We start from the raw sequence: 25,487 nt of genomic DNA on the forward strand, positions 1-25,487 counted from the left end.
CTATACATTAAATTTTGAACTAGTCAGGTGCATTAAATCAACTATGATTTAATAACTATAGAACATATGTAATAATTATGAAATGATTTCATAGCTGTTATATCTATTCAAAATCATAATTACTATAATTAAAATTTGACCTACTCATGAAATATTCACATTGTAATAATTATAAAATCGTAACTGATACAACATATATAACAACTATAAGTTCATAATTGTTATAACATGTTTGATCAATTTAAAATTTAATGTTTGTGGCGAGAGTTTAAAGATAGTTGTATCATTTAAGACGGGTGACGAGAGTTTAAAGATACATATAGAGAGTTTAAAGATAGTTGTATCATTTAAGATGAGCTGATCAGATAGGATACTTTTTTTTTTGATAAAATGTCGAAAAGGATGTCCTTTGATGGAAGTTTTTTTTTTTTTTTTAAATTTTAATAATAATAATAATAATAATAATAATAATAAAGCTGCGTAGGAAAAAAATTTCGTGTGCAAGAAATTGGAAAAAATAAAACAGAAAAGAAATATCAATTGGTAATAGTGCTATCACTATCACTAGATGAATTGTTATGACATAGTTGTTGAATCTTAAATATAAAATAAAAGGGCAAAATTCATTTGCAAAATCATCAAATGAATGCCTCGTTGTAATTACTAACAAAAGCATGTCAGATCACCTTTAACTACTCAATGCTCACTATATTCTTCTTTATGCTAATTTATTAAAAGTGCATTCTATCAAGATTAGTTTTAAGGAAAAAACCATGTTAACTTCTACTTATAACTTTAGACTTGAAGCAAGAGAATATTCACTCATTTAAAAATGGAAAAATTGAATTCACATCAAAATATGAACTTGTTTAATTTGAGGCGGGAGAAATCTTCTTAGCCTCAGAAATAAACATTCACATACTTATCATTGGAATTAAGATGATCTTTAAGTAAAATAGGATAAAGGTGTGCCCTGGGTAGCAATTAAAATACCATCTCCCAAAAGAACACACACACACACACACAAAATCACCTATTTTGAAGCATGGTTTTCATGTGAGGAGATCATTGGGGTAGCATAGTTAACAAACAAATCTATTATCATCATTCTACAAAAATTGACATCTAATGTAAAGTTAAAACTTTTGAAATTTATCATGATCTTTAGATTTTACTCTTAAATCTGCCATTTGGCTTGTCTGCACTCCATCACATGGTGGAAGGCTACATCAGTCGATTTGTCTGCATCATCTGTCTATCAGCTTAAAGTGAAACACAAACAAGCAAATTCTATATTTTACACAAAAGTAATAAACTTAATTAGCCCAGATGTGGGGAAAAAAATAGTTTACTGGTTCCTTCACGTATGCCGGGCACCAGTCCATTCCAGTCAGTATACCACCGGTTATCCACTGTGTTATGGAATGTCCCTTGGGTAATTGGATTATTGACATGGAAGCAAGAAGCATATTAGCATTTAACAATTTGGACAAAGTTTGAGTTGTTTCAATTATTTGTTTATGTAATTGCTAACGATTTTGCCTATTTTCTAGGCACATCCTCCATGGCTCCATCCTTTTGCCACACTAAAATTTAGCTTCCTGCAGTTCAAATCTAATCTGTCTTTTATCTCACTGATATAGTCTTAGTTTCTTCAAGTCGATGAGCGTCAGAAGAATATTTGGAGTATATTTTCACATTGCGATGCCGAAAACTTACTGCAGAAGAGCAACTTAATTGCAGAAGAGCAACTTAAGGTTGTGTTAGAAGAGGTGCTTCAGTAGATTCTTCGCCACACGGCCTTGCCTCATTAGCAGATGCGCTATCTGGACTTTCAGAGTTAAGCAGACAAGCGTGGCCAAACGATACGACCTACACAGGATGCAGCTAGATCAGAATGTGAGTGATCAACTGTATCTTATGGTGAAGTTTCAAGTTGGAATTGCTAGTTCAAATGAAAGATGGAAATGTACCAAGGAAACTGAAGCAACAAGGATGCTGAAACCTTTGCAGTCAAATGGAGCCTCGCTTGAAATGAAAAGAGCTGGAGGAACCAGAGGTTGTAGAGAAAGGAGTGTAGGTGGAGAGATAAGAATGACTTATTCGGAAGAAAAAAAAAAATTGATGTTATGCTGCCTAAAAATCTGAAGCCAGTGTTCCACTCACATGTTAGTGGGCTCATTACAATAGGCGAAAGCAAACTTGCAATGGATTGCACACCTGCAATTAGTCCTTGTGCTTTTCCCTGTAATATTATCAACATTATACCATTCAGCATTGAGCATGAAAATCATATTCCTTTCCTTATAATTTAGAGTGAGATTATTTCGAAAGACAAGTGAGACTGTTCCCATTCACCTATTTTTCAATTACTGCATGGATTTGCAAGGTTGTTAACCTTTTTCCATTCCTTTTAACAGGTATAGATTTTGAGATTTCCAACTCTGAAATGGAACTAAGGTCCACAGCATAGTTGACTTTGGATCTAATTTTCCTGCAAGGACTAGGCTAAAGCAAAAAACTGGCGATAATTTATTCCTCCCCGTCCAAAAAGATGCACACCTTCCAACAATCTAGCAAGTTTACTACCTAGTCAAGGTATATTAGACAGAAAAAGTTGTATTACGATAAGATCTATACCATTCTAAGATCCTCTTACTTTAGTTGCTTAAGTAAAGCAGCCTTTAAGGTTATTGCTCAGGGAGAGTTGCAAGCCTTGTAAGTTTTGGAAGGTAATTAGGTTTCAGAAGTTCTGCAGAGTTGCACTAAGTCTTTGGAGAGCACTACTGATCATTATAAATTTGTTAGACACTATCTGAAGTTGTCGTACTGACAGTTTTAAGTAACTAAATAGCAACAAAGATTGATGAGGGTGGTACCATAAGCAATTGACAATGTAATAGAAGCTTAGATAGAAGATGATGAAGAATAAAAAAGACAAGCAAAGAATGAGAAATTCTGAGGGAACACTGTTAATCCATGCCAAAATTCATATACCATGCTATAATGAAATAACCAATAGAAGCCAGGTAATGCAATTAATATCCAATCAGATGAGAGAAATTAAACTTCGTATCAGCAGGTAATGTAATTTCAGGGAATGCATTATTTTGCTCGGTTGCCTTAATGTCAATGAAATGATGGGTACCTGGTCACTTGAAATAGCTGCCTTTGAAATAACTGCAAAAGTCTGTCAATAAGTAGGTCTCAGCTTAACACTGGTAGAAGTGCAAACGAAACTATCTAAACAATGTTGAATGACAGCATGACAATTATGATGCTTGCATTAAGTTCTAAATAACATGCCTATAGATGTAGCTTATAAAGTTGACAGTTTCTTTAGTACATATTGAGTCCATGCCTCTTATAGGAACAACAAGGCAAATTACTTACAGATGGTTTGACAAGGACATAGATCACTCCAAATGAGGCACTAAGGTATGGAACCTGTAGAGATTATGTACCCAGAAGTCATATTTACTTAAGCACTCATAAGTCATAACTACTCAGGTGGTTCATGATTTGGAAAATTGAGAAAGAAAAACATAAGTTGGCATTAATTTTGATGAAAAGCATACCCAACGCGCCCATGCTATGCCATAAAGCACACCCTGCAGAGAGAAATATGTATTAGCACTAGATATACAAAGAAAGGGTTTATAAAAATTTAATATATTTAGGAATCTGAGAAGATTTACTGACATAAGCTATTGAGGCAATCAAAGCAAGACAGAGGACACCCTTTTCTCCCATAATAGCATTGATAAGAGGAAGAACCAAGATCTATAATACAAAAAATCAGTCAATTCACATACCAAGCGCATTTAAGGTTGTTAAGAACATACAAATCATACAACAATCAATCACTAATAGTTATAAATACTGAATGAATCAATCATTTTAAAGAATAACAGTTATAATATTTCACACAGATGTTTGATTGGTATTTGGTGATGTCCAGATATTTATGAATTTACACCGGATTGCTAAAAAATCTCAATTATCTTCCTCGTTTAAAAATAATAATGGAGATACATTAGGAAAGGGAGAGATCTCAAGTCACAACAGTATTAAAATATCAGCAATCAATTTCATTTTCAAATAACTAGCTTTATGCATTTCATCAAGAGTAAGAAATAGATTGACACTGAAGCCAAAATTAGTTTGACGCACTATAATGCATCCATCAAGATTAAGAAATTGATTTTCTGGTCAAAGAAATGCTGTTGCCATGCTAACCTTATCTTGAAATAGTTGGTTAGTTGTTTGTTTTCTAACAGCAATATGATACATTCATATATCTCTAATATAATAATACTCTATAGTTTTATACATAGGGAAGTAGATGAAACAGCCACTTCATTCAATTGTAGTATCCAATCCCTGTGAAGGAATACTTGAAGTGAGTGTAAGTGTGACAAGTTGATTCTTTCTATATCTAATGTGAAATTTGACTTTTGTCAAACAAAAGAAGGAAGAGGATCCTGTATACTTAGAGATAAGAATGATTACAACAAGGGGATTCTTCCTAAATCTACATGTAAAATTTGACTCTTGATAAATAAAAGAAGAGAATCCAGTATAGTTACAGATAAGAATGATCACAAACAACAGGAATATATCCATTATGTATGACATAATTTATGAAGGCATTTTCTGGTCAAAGAAATGCTGTTGCCATGCTAACCTTATCTTGAAATAGTTGGTCAGTTGTTTGTTTTCTAACAGCAATATGATACATTCATATATCTCTAATATAATAATACTCTATAGTTTTATACATATGGAAGTAGATGAAACAGCCACTTCATTCAATTGTAGTATCCAATTCCTGTGAAGGAATACTTGAAGTGAGTGTAAGTGCGACAGGTTGATTCTTTCTATATCAAATGTGAAATTTGACATTTGTCAAACAAAAGAAGGAAGAGGATCCTGTATACTTAGAGATAAGAATGATTACAATAAGGGGATTCTTCCTAAATCTACATGTAAAATTTGACTCTTGATAAATAAAAGAAGAGAATCCAGTATAGTTACAGATAAGAATGATCACAAACAACAGGAATATATCCATTATGTATGACATAATTTATGAAGGCAGGGAACAAATAAAAGTTATCATAGCACCTGAGAAAATATAGATCCAAAGCTAACCATCAGTAAGATCTCTGAGAACTGGTTTTTGTTGAATCCAAAGGCTGCCTTCAGATAGTACTGCAGATAGACTTATGTAAGTTCCCCGCATTGGGATTTTGGACATAAGAACCACAATGTTCTCAAAATAAAAAAATTCAAGCACATTAAACTATTCAAGAGTCTAAACTAGTAAATTCTACAAGAAAAAAAGTGAGATTATACCAGCAAGATGCCACTGATGCCAGACATTCCCAGCTCATAGAAGAAGGAAATTAATGAGATGCGCCTGAGAGTTTCGCTACAATATTTGTGGATACTCTAGTTAGAGAAACAGAACAGTGATCCTCTTTCCACTAAGATACCTATTACAACAAAATTTTGAAATCTAGGCTGCAAAGATATGAAATATGAGAAAACAATAAACTGGAATAAACAGGTTCCTTTCTTAACAGGTATACTAAGGAATGAAAATCCAAAACTCCTAAAAATGATTGGTCAACTGGTAAAAAACTTACCTATTACAAAAAACAAAAATAATATCTTTCATTGAGTTCCAACGTTTTATGCAGACTTTGAGAAAAATGGCTGAACATGATCTGTTATCACTTTGCCTGGGAGTTGTGCTGACAGTCTCAATTAGAAATACTGTCATGTACAGTGTTGATGAAACCAACAAACCAATTGACACCTACATAACATCAAACAATAAGATGACACATGAAAGAGAGAGTTTTCAGTGTTGACAAGGAGCATATTTTATGCAAGTTATCTAGAACATGCCTCAAATATCCACCCTTCAGGTAGAAAGCGGGCCAAGATGTTTCCCAGCACATGTGCAGCAGAGAAAAGCCCAGTAATCCAACCAAATGCTGCAGATCTCTTGCCGACCTCAATCACATCAGCCTAGATTGATGTTGAAATATAAACTTAAGTGATTGTATTCATCAATTAGGAAGGCGTATCTTTAAAAAATCATGAATGACCATTTCAAATTTCCTAAAAAGTGGTTTAAGAGAAAATTTTGAGACAAGTAAAAAATATTTGGTAACGAGGTGATGGCCATATGCTCTTTTACAGCATTTTTTCCTTAATCAAAGAGGTGATGGCAAAGGTTGCAACACAAAAAGCAGAGTTTGTAAACATATTTGCATCAACTTTATGGAGGTTCATCAATCTCATGTAATTACACATTGAAGAATGTTAAATGTTCATGGAAATCTTTAGCTTTTATATGATAATAAATTATAAAATTAAATGTTGACAGTATATTATAGGATTAACTGGCAGAACAAGCTAAGTCAGTGTTGCTTAAAACTATCCAAAAGACAGGTAATCCTTTAATACTTATGAAAAGGAGGAGAAAGTCTTACTGCATAAGCAATTGATATGCATAATATGCTTCCTTGACTAACTATGTAGGATATTGTGCGAAGTACAAAGTACAAGTAAACGGCTGCCCTGGAATCATCCCAAGCAAGTATGGCTGAAATTGCAGCATACAAAGTGAGTGTTAAAGAAAAAAAAATTAAGTACTTAAGGATCTACTTGAAATGCGCTACAATGACTCTTTGGAAAGAAAGTAAGATGCAAGATACATGAGAATTTATCTTTTGCCACACTAAGGCATTCTCATGTGCTCCAAAATGAATTTTAATGATAATAACTTCCATTATTGCTCTTTCTGATAATTAAACTATTCTTGCTTTTATTTAATAAGATTATGAAGAGCATATTTTAGAAAACTAAAAAAAGCTTTATTTAAATACTCTTTACTGAAACTGATCATGCCAGATTACATGAACAAAATGACTTATATATATCACATGAATAACAAAGCTAGGATTAACTAAGGAATGAAGAATCATACCAAATGGCACTATGGATGTAGAAACAGTAATCAGAAGCAGTGGTTTACGCCCATATTCATCTGCTAGCTGACCCAAGAGGGGAAGAACCACCATTTTAAATATGCCTACAACCTACAAAGACAATGAAGAATTCCAGTCAAGCAATAGCAGGATCACCATCTTAATCGATCTTTGATGTCTATTGATCTCATAAGTCACATATTATTGACAGAAAATGGCATAATAAGAATTGAAATGAATATAGGGGCAGATAAGAAATATCTTACAAAAGAAAATAAGAGATAAAACAAACAAAAAAAAAACGAAAACACTCCAGAAATGTAAGAAAGTATACATTATACATGCAATGGAACCAACATTTTCAAACACCCTCTAGTTTCTCACATTCCACATGCACCAATAGGAGGCCATTATTGAAGCAAGCTTTGAAGTGACATTTAATTGCCACTCTTCCTCATCTCATATATTGGTAAGAGATATAGATAGAGAGTCAAACTAATGTATTGAGTCAGGCCCAATGAGATTGAGTGATCTCATATAATAGAAAAAGTGCTCATAGTCAATTGAGTTGATATAGCATGGAGATTCTTGAGATAGATATATGCCAAGTAGTCATACTTATAGGGGGCTTTTGCAAACAAAAAAACAATACAAGGATTTGACTAGGGGCTTATGCCACGTAGTTCCTATGAGAACTACATGAGATGCTGATAGGAACTTAGCATTTCTATAATGCAAGTGACTGGCTAAATTGGATTCCTCTATTGAAGAAAAGTTGGCAAGTCAAGCTCAATAGGCAAGCACCTTGGTGTGCATCAATCTCTAGCATACAGTACCCTTCTCAAGGGGTCAAGCATGGAGCAACCAATAAAAGAACTCTGATCCAGCAATTTAAAGTGGAGATCAAGGTCCCCCATGGATCGCTAGATCTCTTATCTGGTAGTTTAGGTTTCTTGCTAGATAAATATCGTAAAAAGAAGCAGACAGGGCAGATATGGAAAGCCAAACAATTCATATCTGTAGCTTATACTTACTTGGAAGAACTTGCATCTTTGATATGTTGGACTAACTAGGAAGAATACACACAACAGGAGAGTCATTTCCAAATGGATGAGAACTGCCATGTGGATGTATCAAACCCTCCTGTTTTGAGAATTACACCAAGCACACAAAATCCATCTGTATTAGGATGACATGCCCACCAAAATTTTACAAGATGGGAAAGGTTGTCAAAGGTAAGGTCAGCAACTCCCAATTAGTGATAAGCAAGGCGACTCAGTTTTGTCTAACCAGACCTACAAGAATTTTCATTGGTCTCAATCTCTTTATCACATATTTGGAAACCTTGAAGTTGGTGAATAAGTAACACGAGATTGAACCAAGTATGAGAAAAAGAATCCTGCTCCAAGAATCTATCTTGCTTTCCATTGTGCCAACCATCAATCCATATTTTCCAAGATAGGATTCTAATCATCCTTTAAGATCAACAAATTCACACCTGAGTGGCATCATAATTGTCACAATACATGGTGCCACACACAAGAGCACATGAAAAGGCGTTTTCTACAAAGATAATAAGAATGGAACAATGGATAACATTAACTATGCCTCATCAAATGTGAGACGTTTCCAAGGATACCTTCAGGCATAGCACCGAGACACTCATTCCAAATAGATTTCAGATCCAACCAATCTAGAAAGGCAGGAAGATATGTCTTGAATACTAAAATGCAAAAATTCTGGTAAAAAAATTTCAAAAACTTGTTCAAGGTCAACATTGACTTCCCATCCAGATGCGCATCCTATTGGAAGAACATAGAGGAAGAGACCGTTTATTCAATGAAACCTTTTAACAGTTTCCAACACCTTAGAGTAGAATTCAACAAATCCATTTCTATGGCTAACTGGACAGAAAACACATAGATCTCTAGCTCTAGGAACTTTTGGGAACTGAGACAAAAAAGGGATCAGATGCAATTGCAGAAAAAGGCACATTGAAGGAGTATTTCCCTCAAATAATGAGTCCCTCCTGGATCTTCAAGCTGACTCTTGCCTACGGGAATAAAATCATGGTAACAGGGCAAATCGCCTTCATCAATTATTGTAATACGAGGCTGCATGTAGTTAAAAAGAAGGATATGATAGCTTAAGAGAGTGGTGACTAGTCATAGTTCTTTTGCGACTGGGAAATGGAATTGAGGATGACAAAACCACCAAGATATAAACAAAAATAAAAGTTTTTTTTTAAAAAAAAATCACCCAATCAATATTCTAAGTTCCAAATGGAATGACAATGATATGAGGATAAGTCAATCGCCTAACCTTCAGTAAACTAATATTAAATTGAGTTAATAAACAACTATTTATTCAATTTCCAGAGACATAAAAAAATCTAGCACGAAAAATTTACTTTAAATCCCAGCTTCTCAGTAAAATCCAACGAGAATCGAACACAGTACAAAACATGAGCCCCTAATTCAGTGGAACAGGCGTAGGAGATATCACCGTCTGTTGGATGCCGGTGATGTAGATGACCTCCGCGCAAGACCTCTGGCCAGGGCATAGGGCTCGGGTGGTGACATCCACTAGTACCGACACCGTCATCTCCTCCGCGATCCAGTGAATGAAGAGAGGCACCAGCAAGTGAAGCAACGGCCTTAAGATCCTAACGTCGCCGACTCCCATCCTCATCCCTCCACCTTATCTCCTTAGATTCCGTCTCCCTTCGCTCCACTTCCACTGCCGGAGAGGAAATCCTCCGCCTGCTTCACTCCGATAGCATCGCCGATGGTTGGCGTTAGGAGAGATTTCTCATCCTTATTTCATGGAGGAGACGAAAAGGGAGGGTATCAATGACCCAGGCTGACTCAGCCATGTCTCGTACATGGATGACGTGGCGAGAATGACATGTCAGCATTCGCGGTCGCCGTAGACGAACTCCCGTGACACAGGACGTCAGCCATGAAACTTCCCATTGGTGAGTCAGCAAAGGAAGTCCAGTCGTCCACGTGGCAAAACGTGGAAGTCGAGTCATCCACGAAATGGGGACGATGGCTAGCACAAGCGAACCACGTGCAACTCGGGTCGGTTGCTCGCTCTGGATGTGATTGCAGGACTACGACCGCCTTCATCAAGTGCTGACATGGCGGACCGGCATTGGTCTCCCCGGTGATATTTTTTTTTATCGGAGATCAATTTTCAATTCGATCCCGAATCTTATCATATTTTCAATTTGCCTCTCTCGAGAGCGTTATTCCCTTTCTCGCTCCTCCCTCACTCTTTCCTCCTTCGCGTTCCTTCGCCCGTAAGCAATTTGAGGCTTCTTCGATCGCATCTGCAAATCCCTCTCGGAGCCAGATTGGGATTTCCTGTTAGGTTTCAGGCTCTCCCTTCTTTGTTTCCGTTGAGCAATGACCCTGTGAATTGTTTGCTAACTGGTTTTGGGCGGGCGATTGGATTGAAGGGATCGGGGAGGAGGGAGAGGGAGCGGGCTGAAATTGGAAATAGGATCTGCAGATCGGCGGCGCCCTCGACAAGCATTTGGAGAAGTCTTACAGGGGTATGAACTCGAAGGACAAGGATACGTTGGCTGTACCCTCCACCTCGGCTGGGAAGCAGCCGGAGCAACGGTTCTTGTCCAAGAACAAGTGTTCAGATGGTAATATTTCCCACCCTTTTCTCGTTCTCTCTCTCTCGCTTTTTTTTTGGGGGCAAAATACATTTTTGAGGTTGTCGATCGGAAAATGTGTCCTGAAAAGATACTCCTTTCTCCTCCAGATCTGTTTATGTTCGTGTATGTGTCGCGAAACTAACTGCACCTTCAGTCTCAAATTATCTTTACATAAAAATATTGAGAATGGTGGCAAAACTCCATTTTTTTTTTTTTTTTTTTGTATATTTTGTTGTCGGCTTGTGATGAGTAGAAGATAATCTCATACTAATAGATTGAGTACATTTCATTTAGTAATCTGTCTCAATAACCGAATGAAAAGTTTGATCCTTCAAGTAGTATCATATTAGTATTCCTTGTTAAAACTTGTCTATGAGCTTTAATGAAACTTTTTTTTTTGGGGGGATCCTTTTATAGTGCAGTGTTCTTGCTGTGAAAGTATTTCTGATTCATGTTTGTTATGCAGCTTTCTGTCATGCTCCAAGGACCAGTTAGATACATGATCATCAAGGCTTGATTAATAAAGAGCATCTAATATTTTCCCACCCTTTTGTTTATACCTATGCAGTTCTCCTAGAAATACTATCAAGGCTTGGTTATAAAGAACAGCTAATATTGTCTCACCCTTTTGTTTAATACCCTGTCAATCCTCCCACAAATGCTTCTTTTTATTCTTTTGATGAGCCAAAAGTTTGGTTATAATTAATTCTGTCCTTTTTTTTTCCATTTTAAGTTAACAGAATGAAATGAGTGAATCACAATAACATTTCTGATCTACAACAACAACCAAATCTTATCCCAAGGTGGGGTCGGCAGTAACATTTCTGGTCTAAACGTGTAAAATTGAATGTAGACATCTCCAGTGAAGATGGGTTTTTTAGGACATTGTAGATACGGGCTTCAGGAATTGATGCCTTAGTAGTTCATTGGTGTTTAAGCTGGTATAGTGCTTGCTTAGAGTAGTTTATGAATCCTAAGTGGATTTTCCTAGTTTTTCTCCATCTTAGGTACTTCAAGAAAGATATTTCATAGTATTTCCAAAGTGATTGCTCTGAATTCTTCTCTGTATTGTCTTATCTCCTGAATAAGAACCATGTGGATAGTCCCAAGGAACTCGAAGTAATTAACTGGTGTGGTGCGCCATTAGAGAGCTCTTGAGTAGTGTTACTCCTTTCAACAAAGAAAGTCCCATATTCATATAATGGCTACCTAGAGATGATCCTAGTAGGTTGTCATGTTCAGAACCTTGGTTGTCCAAGGGGTTCAGTATATAGTTGAACTGACATCAAGCACTATTGAGTTAGGTGAGTTGGTTCTTCCATATATGATAGATGTGGGCATGACTTTGGTTGGCTTACATGTGCACAACAGTGGTTGTTTGAGTTGTTCAACATGTTGAGTATAATTTGATGGCTTTCAAGTTCATAGAGAAGCTAGTTTTTCTTTTCAAATTGATGGGTGAGCTAGGAGTCAACTACCATCGGTCCTTTATCTTTTGTCACCTAGTTCCATTATTGTCTCAATTATTTTTTGAATCTCTAAATTAACTTTTGCAGTTAAGGGATGTGAAAGTGCAGTAACTTCTAACTTGGTACAGATCTAAAATCAATCAACTTGACTTACCTATGAAATGCAAATTAATTATTCAAAACTATGCCCTATTTTATTTGGTTTATATCCATAACTTCTCTTGTCAGTTTTGAGCAACTTCTAGTAGTAATATCTTGTGCAAATAATGGCATAGTCCTATCGGGACGGTCTAGTGGCTAGTGTATACGGTGTTGTCAACTTGAGGTCTGGGGTTTGAATCTCGCCATAGCCAAGATAAATGTCTCCCTCATGCGCCAATTATTATTCCAAGGGCTAGTAGCGACCTGTGATTTACCTCCTCCATGTTAGCCTTGGGACGGGTTGGTAGGGGGTGTCGGGGGCGAGCGCAGTCGCCTTTTGCCAACTTGTGCAAATAATGACACCAATTATGTACAGTGTGTTCCAAATGTATGAATACTCACATATACATAATGTTTATTTTAGATTACTTTTCACATACGATGTCCATGTCATGGTTTATATAGTTTTCCACTATTCATTGTCTATAGTCTTACTTTTGCTATCTGATGCTAAGAAGAATCTGAAACCTATCGTGAAGAATCAGATGCTAGTGGATCTATCGTAGAAGACATATGTTGGATTTCATGGTTCTGTAACCTCAGAGGGAATGAGTTCTTCTGCGAGGTTGATGATGAATATATACAAGATGATTTCAATCTATGTGGCTTGAGCAGCCAAGTTCCGTATTATGATTATGCTCTTAATTTGATTTTGGATCTCGAATCTTCTCATGGTAAGTTTTTGTTTTGGTATTTATTTTCATCAGTTAGCCAGTTCGGCACTAAGCACTAATCTTACTGTCAAAAATTCTGGATCTGCATAATGTATTACTTTTAGTAACTGCAACTATTCTTGCTAGACAACTTTCAATAGTTAGACTCACCATTATTTCAAAGTTTGAGCACCATTAGCAAAAAAAATATGATGGCTACATATCTATATTTCTATTTTCCTTGGTTCGCTTCATATCAATTTTTCCTCAGTTTTCATGTTTTTTAAACTTTGGAACAAATTCAGAAAGGAAAAGAGAGACAAATTCATATTCTATTATTTTAAATTAGGACATCTTTTGCTTAACTGTATGCCAAATCTCTTTTTTTGACGGAAAGCTTCTCTATCAAAGCGTAATTTATTTTGTTTCATATGTTTGGTTATAATCAATATACTTCTCTGAGGTGATTGAGATCCATATGTTCTGAGTCCAAAGTGTTCTAAGTACGATATGACCAATATTAGTATCATTATAGTTCGTCGCAGAACTATTTCATTTGAATTGATAGCAAAAGGTGAAATTGTTATCTCAATGGCCCCTCCAGGGTAGCCCTCCACTATCTGGAAGGGAGGTAAATTACGAGGGGCTTCAACATTGACGCATGCAAGGAGGGGTTGAGACAACAACTAACGGGGCATTCCGCACCCCTTGGGAATCAATTCCAAGCCTATTGGCAGCAACACCCCTGTATGAACAACTGTGTCAGCCCGTGGGGTCAACTACTATTTCATTTGAATGATCCTTACTTTAGTGGTATGTAAATTAGTTGTACGACTTTTTAATAGTAACCATGGTCTTTGGAATTGGGAACTTCTTCCTCTCCAATCTCCTCTCTTTACATCCTACAGACAACCAGTTAAACCTCAAGAGTAACACCACAAACATATACATCTAAAGAGAAAAACAAGGATGTGATGTAATTTGTATCTACATTTTATTCTTGTATTGAATTATGCAATTTGTACATGAGTTATGTATGCCTCTCTTGTTTACTTTAATTGGTGAATTGCAATATTTTGTGAGGATCTTAAGTCGAGAATTCTTTTAATGGGTTTATTATTTGAGCAGAAGACACATTCACTGAGGAACAAAATGAGCTGGTGGAATCAGCTGCAGAGATGCTGTATGGTTTGATTCATGTTCGCTATATATTAACCAATAAAGGGATGTCTGCCATGGTAGGTTTATTCTTTTTCTCTTGATTTCTTCCTGGTTTATGATATTTTTTTAGTGCCAATTTGTGTAGCTTGAAAAGTTCAAGAACTATGATTTTGGAAGATGCCCTCGAGTTTTCTGTTCCGGTCAGCCTTGTCTTCCTGTTGGACAATCAGACATTCCTCGATCCAGCACTGTGAAAGTTTATTGTCCCAAATGTGAAGACATATACCATCCAAGATCCAAATATCACGGCAGTATCCTTCTACTTGTCATAATTACGACTATCATAAACTTCTTCAGCTGCAAAATTTAGCTATTTGAATTTACCTGATGCCGCTTAGATATCGACGGAGCTTACTTCGGTACCACTTTTCCTCACCTCTTTCTGATGACATACGGTCACCTGAAGCCACAAAAGCCATTACAACGATACATTCCCAGGGTATTCGGCTACAAGATTCACAAACCATGATCCATGCAGTGATTGGCTTAGATACGACGAGAAACTGTCTATAATTAGCCGCTTGATTCTTTGAGTTCTATCGGAGTCTTGTAACTATTGATCTGAGTGTATCTTTTATGGTTAGCCATCGATTTCTCAACTAAACTTTGCTGTGTTAGTCTTTGACATTCTTTTTGATCACTTTGTTCTTTCAAAATGACTTCATTCTGGTTCAAACATACATCTTCTTCCAGGACTTATAATGAAAGGTGATTATAGCACACGATGTTCTTGAGTTTTTTAATATATTTTTAATATATTTTTTTTGGAACACAATGAATTTCCTTAGCATTTGTTCTATTCTTTCTACAAGTATAAATTGTTGATTAGTTCATCAATTTTATTTCAAGTTCAACACCAAGCAAGTTCATAGCAAATATTGCCCCGAGGTCCGGTGTTAAGGGTAAAATACTTTCCCAACTGTGGATTTAATCACGTTGGCTGCGGAAGCGATAAATTACGATCGGATTGATTACCCGAGAATGAATTCATCGTCGTATGGCTGGCCAATGATTACTAGTGATTCTAGCATCATGCAGACGAGTTGTAGCCTGGAATTCGAATTGAGGGTGGATTTTTAGGGTTAACACATCCTCGCGGGATCGAGATCTTTTGTCTTGGCCATTATAGCACGTGTCGTTTAGGGCATAAGGGGCATGATGACTTAACGTCATCCTCACCTTCCTCCGGTTTATCACCAACAGTTGGTTCCAAATTCAATGATGGCAACTAAACACAAGGATTATGTTCGTTGCGAGACTTAATCCAACACCTTATGACTCAAGCTGACGAATTATCTTCGGAATTAGTGTGATTATCTTCAGAGTTAGTGAATACCATAGTTATTTTAAAGAAAAATAGTTTTTCTCGACGCTGAGAAAAATAAAAGAAAAAAATTCAACATTTTTTTTTTGGATAAAGAATTGTAGGTGATGGGATCGGAAATCTCAAGCGTCGAGGATACGGACGCCGCCGGTTCTGACGCAGCGGCAAACAGGGCACGCCTCCTCGGCGCCGCCGTCGCACACGTCGCAAAGGCAGAGGTGACGGCAGGGGAGGATGACGACCGACGCCGGTCGGCCCCAGCAAGCGCGACACACCCACTCCGGCTCGAGTTGGCTCTCGCCGAACGCCGACTCGGCCGAGTCGGCGCTCTTCGGCGGGAGGATTGCGGCGGAGGCCTGCTGGAGCTGGGCGTGGAGGGAGGCTGCTTCGGCATGGCCGGCCTTGGCCCTCGCTTGCCACGCCATCGATTCGGTCCGGAGATGCGCGAGGCGGTGCTCTAGCTCGGCGCCTCGACTCGCCGCCCGCTCCACGTCCGCCTCCTTCTCACGTAGCCGCTGCGCCGCTGTCTTCCTCGCGGCGACTAATAAAGAACGGATGCTCCTCCGCCTCCTCTCCTCCAACGTTCGCCGGAGGTACTCTCCCTGAAAAAAAATCAAATCTTTTCAGGTTTAATCGAAAAACAGAAGCAATCGGATCGATAAAGAGTGAAGAATACTACGTGGCCGTGAAGAAAGCGCTCGATTTCGTCCTTCTGCTGGGTAACACAGACAGCGAGATCACCGGACATGAAGGTGTCGAACGATTGTTGATTCTGCTGTGGGCGGCGCTGCTCATCAACGGAGAGGCCAATGCCGGTAGAGACGAGGGGAGGCACGCAGCTCTGAAGCTGTGCGAGGCATACCGGCTGCAGATTCGTCGCCGGGTGGCTCTGCAGCACCGGCGCCGCCGCCGCCGTCGTAGGAGCCTCCGTAGAATCTCCTCCTCTCTTCGTCGGATTCCGCGCCGCTGTTAATTCCGCGAGGCCGATCTCATCTCAGGCGAGGATAAAACCGAATAGTTAGACTCACCATTATTTCAAAGTTTGAGCACCATTAGCAAGAAAAATATTATGGCTACATATCTATATTTCTATTTTCCTTGGTTCGCTTCATATCAATTTTTCCTCAGTTTTCATGTTTTTTAAACTTGGGAGCAAATTCAGAAAGGAAAAGAGAGACATATATTCTATTATTTTAAATTAGGACATCTTTTGCTTAATTGTATGCCAAATCTCTTTTTTTGACTGAATGCCTTCTCTATCAAAGAGATAAATCAATATATTTCTGCTTGTCAACTTGTCGCTTGTTGCATATGTTTGGTTATAATCAATATACTTCTCTGAGGTGATTGAGACCCATATGTTCTGAGTCCAAAGTGTTCTAAGTACAATATGGCCAATATTAATATCATTATAGTTCGCCGCAGAACTATTTCATTTGAATTGACAGCAAAAGGTGAAATTGTTATCTCGATGGCCCCTCCAGGGTGGCCACTATCTGGAAGGGACGTAAATTACAAGGCGCTTCAACATTAACGCATGTAAGGAGGGGTTGAGATAACAACCAGTGGGGCATTCCGCACCCCGTGGGGGCAACTACTATTTCATTTGAATGATCATTACTTTAGTGGTATGTAAATTAGTTGTCTGATATTGTACTGACTTTTTAATATTAATCATACTCTTTGGAATTGGGAGCTTCTTCCTCTCCAATCTCCTCTCTTTACATCCTACAGACAACCAGTTAAACCTCGAGTAACACCACAAACATATACATCTAAAGAGAAAAACAAGGATGTGATGTAATTTGTATCTACATTTTATTCTTCTATTGAATTATGCAATTTGTACATGAGTTATGTATGCCTCTCTTGTTTACTTTAATTGGTGAATTGCAATATTTTGTGAGGATCTTAAGTCGATAATTCTTTTAATGGGTTTATTATTTGAGCAGAAGACACATTCACTGAGGAACAAAATGAGCTGGTGGAATCAGCTGCAGAGATGCTGTATGGTTTGATTCATGTTCGCTATATATTAACCAATAAAGGGATGTCTGCCATGGTAGGTTTATTCTTTTTCTCTTGATTTCTTCCTGGTTTATGATATTTTTTTAGTGCCAATTTGTGTAGCTTGAAAAGTTCAAGAACTATGATTTTGGAAGATGCCCTCGAGTTTGCTGTTCCGGTCAGCCTTGTCTTCCTGTTGGACAATCAGACATTCCTCGATCCAGCACTGTGAAAGTTTATTGTCCCAAATGTGAAGACATATACTATCCAAGATCCAAATATCACGGCAGTATCCTTCTACTCGTTATAATTACGACTATCATAAACTTCTTCAGCTGCAAAATTTAACTATTTGAATTTACCTGATGCCGCTTAGATATCGACGGAGCTTACTTCGGTACCACTTTTCCTCACCTTTTTCTGATGACATACGGTCACCTGAAGCCGCAAAAGCCATCACAACGATATGTTCCCAGGGTATTCGGCTACAAGATTCACAAACCATGATCCATGCAGTGATTGGCCTAGATACGACGACAAACTGTCTATAATTAGCCGCTTGATTCTTTGAGTTCTATCGGAGTCTTGTAACTATTGATCTGAGTGTATCTTTTATGGTTAGCCATCAATTTCTCAACTAAACTTTGCTGTGTTAGTCTTTGACATTCTTTTTGATCACTTTGTTCTTTCAAAATGACTTCATTCTGGTTCAAACATACATCTTCTTCCAGGACTTATAATGAAAGGTGATTATAGCATACGATGTTCTTGAGTTTTTTAATATATTTTTAATATTTTTTTTTGGAACACAATGAATTTCCTTAGCATTTGTTCTATTCTTTCTACAAGTATAAATTGTTGATTAGTTCATCAATTTTATTTCAAGTTCAACACCAAGGAAGTTCATAGCAAATATTGCCCCGAGGTCCGGTGTTAAGGGTAAAATACTTTCCCAACTGTGGATTAATTTCTGGAAAGACAATCCTGAAACGTTGGTTTGAATGTTGGCTGCGGAAGTGATAAATTACGATCGGATCGATTACCCGGGAATGAATTCATCATCGTATGGCTAGCCAGTGATTACTAGTGATTCTTGTATCATGCAGACGAGTTGCAACCTGGAATTCGAACTGAGGATGGATTTTTAGGGTTAGCACATCATCATGGGATCGAGATCCTTTGTCCTGGCCATTATAGCACGTGTCATTTAGGGTATAAGGGGCATGATGACTTGACGTCATCCTCACCTTCCTCTAGCTTATCACCAACAGTCGGTTGAGGATGGATTTTTAGGGTTAGCACATCCTCGCGGGATCGAGATCCTTTGTCCTGGCCATTATAGCACGTGTCGTTTAGGGCATAAAGAGCATGATGACTTGACGTTGTCCTCACCTTCCTCTAGTTTATCACCAACAGTTGGTTCAAGTTTCCAAATTTAATGATGGTAACTAAACACAAGGATTATATTTGTTGCGAGACTTAATCCAACACCTTAAGACTCGAGCTGACGAATTATCTTCAGAGTTAGTGAATACCATAGTTATTTTAAAGAAAAATAGTTTTTCTCGACGCTGAGAAAAATAAAAGAAAAAAATTCAACATTTTTTTTTGGATAAAGAATTGTAGATGATGGGATCGGAAATCTTAAGCGTCGAGGATACGGACGCCGCCGGTTCTGACGCAGCGGCAAACAGGGCACGCCTCCTCGGCGCCGCCGTCGCACACGTCGCAGAGGCAGAGGTGACGGCAGGGGAGGATGACGACCGACGCCGGTCGGCCCCAGCAAGCGCGGCACACCCACTCCGGCTCGAGTTGGGTCTCGCCGAACGCCGACTCGGCCGAGTCGGCGCTCTTCGGCGGGAGGATTGCGGCGGAGGCCTGCTGGAGCTGGGCGTGGAGGGAGGCTGCTTCGGCATGGCCGGCCTTGGCCCTCGCTTGCCACGCCATCGATTCGGTCCGGAGATGCGCGAGGCGGTGCTCTAGCTCGGCGCCTCGCCTCGCCGCCCGCTCCACGTCCGCCTCCTTCTCACGTAGCCGCTGCGCGGCTGTCTTCCTCGCGGCGACTAATAAAGAACGGATGCTCCTCCGCCCCCTCTCCTCCAACGTTCGCCGGAGGTACTCTCCCTGAAAAAAAAAATCAAATCTTTTCAGGTTTAATCGAAAAATAGAAGCTCGCAATCGGATCGATAAAGAGTGAAGAATACTACGTGGGCGTGAAGAAAGCGCTCGATTTCGTCCTTCTGCTGGGCAACACAGACAGCGAGATCACCGGACATGAAGGTGTCGAACGATTGTTGATTCTGCTGTGGGCGGCGCTGCTCATCAACGGAGAGGCCAATGCCGGTAGAGACGAGGGGAGGCACGCAGCTCTGAAGCTGTGCGAGGCATACCGGCTGCAGATTCGTCGCCGGGTGGCTCTGCAGCACCGGCGCCGCCGTCGTCGTAAGAGCCTCCGTAGAATCTCTCCCTCTCTTCGTCGGATTCCGCGCCGCTGTTAATTCCGCGAGGCCGATCTCATCTCAGGCGAGGATAAAACCGAAGCAAACACCACAAACACAGCAATTCTAACTCACCTCCATTGGCGAACAACAAAGCGGGCGCATCATCATCGGCGTGAGGGAAGAACATAATCAGCTCGAGCGACTCCCGATTCAAATTACAGGTACAGAATGGTCCAAGATTCCAACTTTACCACGAAACCGACGTGAAATCCTCCACCGGATCGTTCAAAATTGAAACTTGACGGCCCAATCGAAGCAGGAGCAGCTAACAAGGAGCTTCTGCCCTTCTACTTCGCTTCGCTCTTCTCTCTGTCTTCCCCTTCCGCCTGCTTCAGTGCTTTGTCCTGTTCGCTTCAAAGCAGTAGGAGAACTGCAAAATGATACAGAAAGGCTTTCTGAAGGCGCAGAAGCTGCTGCCTCTGCTGTATGCTGGCGGTGACCGTAAAACGAGATAAAAATAAAAATCACTCTTTTATTGGTTTGAATGAATCGACTTTCTTCAACTGCAGCGTCTCCTCTCGCGTCGAGACTTTCTAGGCCAACCCATTTGGGATGCATGTGGGAGAGTTGGTGGTGCTTTTTCTCTTTCTGTTTCCTGTCCTCCTCTTCCTTCCTGCATAACATAACGTTAAAAAAAGAGAGGGACTTTTGTTGGCACAGAATCAATGAATAACAAAGGATACAAGATATAAGAAAAAGGAAAAAAAAAAATACACATAGCACTAAAAAAAATACAGTAGCAAAGGGAGAAAAAACTGCACAGGTGGAAAGCAATGCACAAATATTTACTCCCCCTAATTCTGACATGGCTCTAAATCACGAACGCCGAGTAGTTGTCGCATGACAGCTAACTTCACTCCTGGCAGTGCTTTAGTCAATACATCAGCTCGCTGTTCTCCAGTATTAATGAACTCAACCACAATCTGTCCATTCTCAACACATTCTCTGATAAAATGAAATCTTGTATCTATATGCTTGCTTCGACCATGGAATACTGGATTCTTCATGAGTGCTATAGCAGATTTGTTGTCAACAAACAACGTTACCGGCTTTGGCTTTTCACCGGTTAATTCGCTAGTAAGACTCCTCAACCACAAAGCATGGCAGGCCGCAGTTGTGGCTGCCATGAATTCTGCCTCACAGGATGAAAGCGCCACCTTTGTGATGCATGGTTGTAGGCCTTTCCATGTATCTGCTCGCCATCCCGACAGGATATGATAAGTCTGGTCGTGTGTGTAGCAAATATCTCAGGCAACCAATGACGCGTTTGTACTCTGTGGCATCAACTGGAGTCCCTTCCAAGTCTTTATGTAGTTGTGTCTTGGGTTCCATCGGATGTTTTGTGGCATTACAATCTGCCATCTTGAATTGAGACAGAATTTTCTTAGCATAAGTTGATTGTCTAAGTAAAATTCGGCTCTTCTGTTGTTCCACTTCAATCCCTAAGTAGTAGGAGAGAAGACCCAAATCACTCATCTCAAATTCTGTCATCATTTGTTGCTTGAACTTGTTGATTCTTCCTGTGCTACTTCCTGTCACGATGAGGTCGTCGACATACACTCCAACAAGTATACTTGCTTCTCCTTCACCTCTTGTATATACTGCATGTTCTTGAATACATTTTTTGAAGCCGAGCTCTACCAGACTCCTGTTCAACCGCATGTTCCAAGCTCGTGGAGCCTGCCGCAGTCCATAGAGGGCCTTGAATAACCTGTACACCTTATGTTTCTGATTTTGTACCTCAAACCCTTCCGGTTGAGAGACGTATATTTCTTCTTCTAACTCTCCGTTAAGGAATGCTGACTTCACATCTAGATGGTGTACCTCCCAGCTTCGATTCCCTGCAAGTGCAAGAATGACTCGAATAGTATCAAGTCTAGCGACCGGTGCAAATACCTCTTCAAAGTCGATGCCTTGTCTTTGTACATAGCCTTTAGCAACTAATCTTGCTTTATACTTAACAACTTTCCCAGCTGAATCTTTCTTCAGTTTGTACACCCACTTTAGACCAATAGGTTTGTGGCCTAATGGGAGCTCAGTTAGGGTCCAGGTCTTGTTCATCTTAATAGTTTCCAGTTCTTCCTCCATTGCTTTGTACCAGCAAGCCTCGGTTGCAGCCTCTTGGTAACAGGTCGGCTCTTCAGACATCATCAGCATTACCTCATTCTCTTCTTCATCAATACCAACCACTTCCTCAGTGTTGGCATAGATGTCGGCAATGGACCTAAACCGAACTGGCCCTTCATGAGAGTCAGGTGAGGTAGTTGTATGGGTGCTCGATGATGATGTAGATGGACTTGATGCTCTTGTCATGGGTACCACGGCTGTTGCCGGTGGTGCGACATCTTCTGTTCCTGCCTCAATGTCTGCTACAACAATCACCTCGTCGGTGTCGAGTGCATCCTCCACCATAAACTCCGGTAAGTTTTCTTCATGGTTAGCACCTGCAGTCCATGTCCATTCACTATTTTCTTGAAATACTACATCTCTACTTACTTGTAGCTTGTCATGCCTTGGATCAAATAGACGATGAGCTTTGCAACCTTCCTCGACACCCAAGTATACCATGGGTGAACTTCTGTCGTCAAGTTTCTTCAGGTGAGGGGTTGTATTTTTCACGTATGCAACACAACCGAACACTCTCAAGTGGGCGAGATGTGGCTTTCTCCCCATCCAGGCTTCAAATGGGGTACGGTCTCCTAGCGCCTTAGTTGGGAGACGATTTAGCAGATAGACAGCATGCCTAACTGCCTCTCCCCAGAACCTTGCCGGCATATGTGTACCCTTGAGGAGAGATCTTGCCATGGCCATCACAGTACGATTACGGCGCTCTACAACGCCATTCTGTTGGGGTGTGTAGGGAGCCGTAAGGTGTCGCTCGATCCCTTCATTTTCACAGAATCGAGTGAACTCTGTGGATAGAAACTCACCGCCGCGGTTTGTCCGAAGTGTTTTGATCTTGTACTCAGTCGTGTTCTCCGTCACAGACTTGAATTTCTTGAATGCTTGGAATACATCTTTCTTTGCTGCTAATACAAATACCCACATCCATCTTGTACAATCATCAACAATCAAAAAGAAATATTTGTTACCAGCCAGTGTACTTGGTGAAATTGGCCCGCAAATATCAGCATGGAGAAGTTCCAACGGCTTTGTCGCTCTGAAGTTTGCTTGATGCGGGAATGGTGACCTTGCATGTTTAGCGACCACACATACCTCGCAAAGCTTGTTCGGCTGGGGCAATGGAGGTACATCAACTGCCAATTTCTTCTCCCCTAACAGCTTCAAATCGTGAAAATTGACATGTCCGAGCCTTGTGTGCCATAACCAGGTTGGGTCTTCTAGGCTTGCTAGGAGACAGACTTGCTTTCATGTCTTCAAGGTTACCTTGTACAAGCGATTTTGTGTTCGCTTTACCCGTATCTAGAGCTTCCCGCTCCTATCAATCACCTTCATGATATCTTTCTCCATGTGCACTTCGTTCCCAATTTCTGTCAATTGACCGAGACTTATGATATTACTACAAAGTTTCGGAATGTAGTATACCTCGTGGATAGCCTTCCGATAGCCATTCTTGCATTCGAACACAACCGTCCCCTTGCCCATGATCTCAATGGTTGATCCATCGCCAAATCTCACCCTCCCGGTGATGGTTTCATCTAGTTCTTGAAACTTCTCGCGATGGCCAGTCATGTGGTTGCTGGCACCGTTGTCAAGGTACCAGACGTCTTTATCTTCTTTCTTAACACCGCGGTACATCTCCGGTAGTAACCTATCTTCACTGAGCAGAATGGTATCCTGCCGCTCATGCCTAGTGTCAGACTCCTCGTGGGACACGGTCATCATCAGTGTCGGCTCTTCATCGGTGGCACAAGTGAGGTGAGCCTCATCATCACGCCGCTTGTTGTAGCATTCAGACACATAATGCCCCATTTTCTCGCAATTGAAACATTTTATATGTCTCTTGTCTCGAGTGCTATTGTTGTTGCCGCTAGTCCCTCCTGCACTGTCTTAGCGTTGCGTACCACGACCACGACCGCGCCCTCGCCCACGTCCACGCCATTTGCCACGACTAGGGCTGTTGGACCCACGCCCCTTTTCTCCTGACGAAGTGTCCATGTTGCTCCCCTTCTGTCGCATTTGCCATTCGGCATGGGTTAATAGGAGCTCACCTTCAGTGCCGTTGGTGTTGCTGCGTAGTCGTAGCGTTCGTTCTTCGTACGCCTTCAGTCGCCCTATAGCCTCCTCAAATGATATAGACTCAAGGTCGTAGAATTGCTCAATACCAGCAACAATAGGAAAAAATTTATCAGGGACAGAATCGAGCAATTTTTTTACCAACGAGGAATCTTCAAGCGTGGCACCAAGGGTGGAGAACTTGCTGCTTAGGGCACTGAGTTTGCCAGCAAACTCATCAATCGTTTCGGCCTCTTTCATCCGGAGAACGTCAAACTCGCTCTTCAAAGTTTGTACACGTGCCTTCTTCACCCGATCACTACCAAGGTACCTCGTCTTGAGGCTGTCCCAGACTTCCTTCGCCGTCTTCTTTGTTGCGATCTGGAGAAGGATGTCTTCGGGGACACACTGCAGGATGTATGCACGTGCCTTTTTGTCCTTCTTTGCATCCACCTGGGCTGCTTCCGCTGGCTCCACCGCCTCCCAGACTCCCTGGGCATCAAGGATCGCCTCTGTCTTTATTGCCCACACAGTATAATTGTGAGGACTTAGCATCGGATAGGGAAATGACACTCCGCCGTTCTCCTTTACTGGGATGCTCGACATTTTATGGAATCGTAGATTCTTGGATGTCTTATACTACCAACGCTCTGATACCAAGTGTTGGCACAGAATCAATGAATAGCAAAGGATGCAGGAAAAAGGAAAAAAAAAACACACGTAGCACTAAAAAAAAACACAGTAGCAAGGGGAGAAAAAACTGCACAGGTGGAAAGCAATGCACAAATAACCAAAAAATAGAAGCTGGAGGATTTGTTCCACAGCTTCGACCCCTTTAAATACAACTCAAGTGATAAGATTTAACCATAAGAATAGGATGACTCATCCCACTAAAATAGGAAAGATTAATATCACAGAAAAATTAAATAAATCAAGACCGAGAATAAAACTTTTTCCGAATAAAAAGTTCGGCCATTTACGAAAACGCACCCAGCCTTGAATTGACAAAATTGGATTATAGTTTAGTAATTAGTAATTATTAAAGAAGGCACTAATTTATCTCTTCATTCTATTCCTGTCAGGGTCATAGAACTTCAACATCTGTGTTTATTCAATTTTGATAAGTTTTTCATTTTACCAAATTAATATATAATTTTTTAAAATATTCAAATCACTTATTATAATTTTAAAATTAACAAATCATGTACCCACTTCTCGTTTTACCTTCATCCTCAAATCAATTTGTCTGGAAAAATTTTCC

General features: G+C 40.0%; 5 protein-coding genes across 10 annotated transcripts; 2 read left to right on the forward strand and 3 right to left on the reverse strand.

Moving 5' to 3' along the window:
• Positions 1-1,131: 1,131 nt before the first annotated feature.
• Positions 1,132-9,836, reverse strand: LOC122040534 (hippocampus abundant transcript-like protein 1). Its single transcript, XM_042599880.1, has 14 exons — positions 9,510-9,836; positions 7,004-7,115; positions 6,507-6,619; positions 5,917-6,039; positions 5,652-5,824; positions 5,359-5,434; positions 5,128-5,214; positions 3,703-3,783; positions 3,579-3,611; positions 3,394-3,447; positions 3,149-3,190; positions 2,167-2,245; positions 1,974-2,044; positions 1,132-1,872 (listed from the first exon to the last, which is right to left on the reverse strand). The coding sequence occupies exons 1-14, from the start codon at positions 9,693-9,695 to the stop codon at positions 1,753-1,755; spliced, it is 1,350 nt and encodes a 449-aa protein (XP_042455814.1). The 5' UTR covers positions 9,696-9,836; the 3' UTR covers positions 1,132-1,752.
• A 170-nt stretch (positions 9,837-10,006) lies between these two features.
• Positions 10,007-14,940, forward strand: LOC122040535 (casein kinase II subunit beta-1-like). 6 transcript variants are annotated; one of them, XM_042599882.1, is made up of 6 exons: positions 10,007-10,374; positions 10,468-10,662; positions 12,800-13,018; positions 14,126-14,235; positions 14,304-14,469; positions 14,557-14,940. In XM_042599882.1, the coding sequence occupies exons 2-6, from the start codon at positions 10,566-10,568 to the stop codon at positions 14,685-14,687; spliced, it is 723 nt and encodes a 240-aa protein (XP_042455816.1). In that variant the 5' UTR covers positions 10,007-10,374; positions 10,468-10,565; the 3' UTR covers positions 14,688-14,940. The 6 variants fall into 6 exon arrangements, with proteins under 6 accessions (XP_042455816.1, XP_042455815.1, XP_042455819.1 ...); XM_042599881.1 differs by having other exon boundaries at positions 10,009-10,379; XM_042599885.1 differs by having other exon boundaries at positions 10,012-10,379; positions 12,824-13,018.
• Positions 14,941-15,662: 722 nt separating this feature from the next.
• LOC122040537 (probable BOI-related E3 ubiquitin-protein ligase 3) lies at positions 15,663-17,021 on the reverse strand. The gene has a single exon (XM_042599887.1). It carries the CDS (start codon positions 15,965-15,967, stop codon positions 15,665-15,667), a length of 303 nt encoding a protein of 100 aa, XP_042455821.1. The 5' UTR covers positions 15,968-17,021; the 3' UTR covers positions 15,663-15,664.
• A 469-nt stretch (positions 17,022-17,490) lies between these two features.
• On the forward strand, positions 17,491-18,307 carry LOC122040539 (casein kinase II subunit beta-1-like; the record flags this gene model as incomplete). The annotated part of the gene is made up of 3 exons (XM_042599888.1): positions 17,491-17,604; positions 17,673-17,838; positions 17,926-18,307. Coding segments are annotated over 3 exons (411 nt in total), but the record flags the coding sequence as incomplete, so codon positions are not given.
• An 853-nt stretch (positions 18,308-19,160) lies between these two features.
• LOC122044355 (E3 ubiquitin-protein ligase BOI-like) lies at positions 19,161-20,634 on the reverse strand. Its single transcript, XM_042604855.1, has 3 exons — positions 20,123-20,634; positions 19,757-20,040; positions 19,161-19,673 (listed from the first exon to the last, which is right to left on the reverse strand). The coding sequence occupies exons 1-3, from the start codon at positions 20,175-20,177 to the stop codon at positions 19,194-19,196; spliced, it is 819 nt and encodes a 272-aa protein (XP_042460789.1). The 5' UTR covers positions 20,178-20,634; the 3' UTR covers positions 19,161-19,193.
• Between the last annotated feature and the right edge of the window lie 4,853 nt (positions 20,635-25,487).

Source organism: Zingiber officinale, chromosome 2A (genome assembly GCF_018446385.1).
Source record: "Zingiber officinale cultivar Zhangliang chromosome 2A, Zo_v1.1, whole genome shotgun sequence".
Lineage (NCBI taxonomy): Eukaryota > Viridiplantae > Streptophyta > Magnoliopsida > Zingiberales > Zingiberaceae > Zingiber > Zingiber officinale.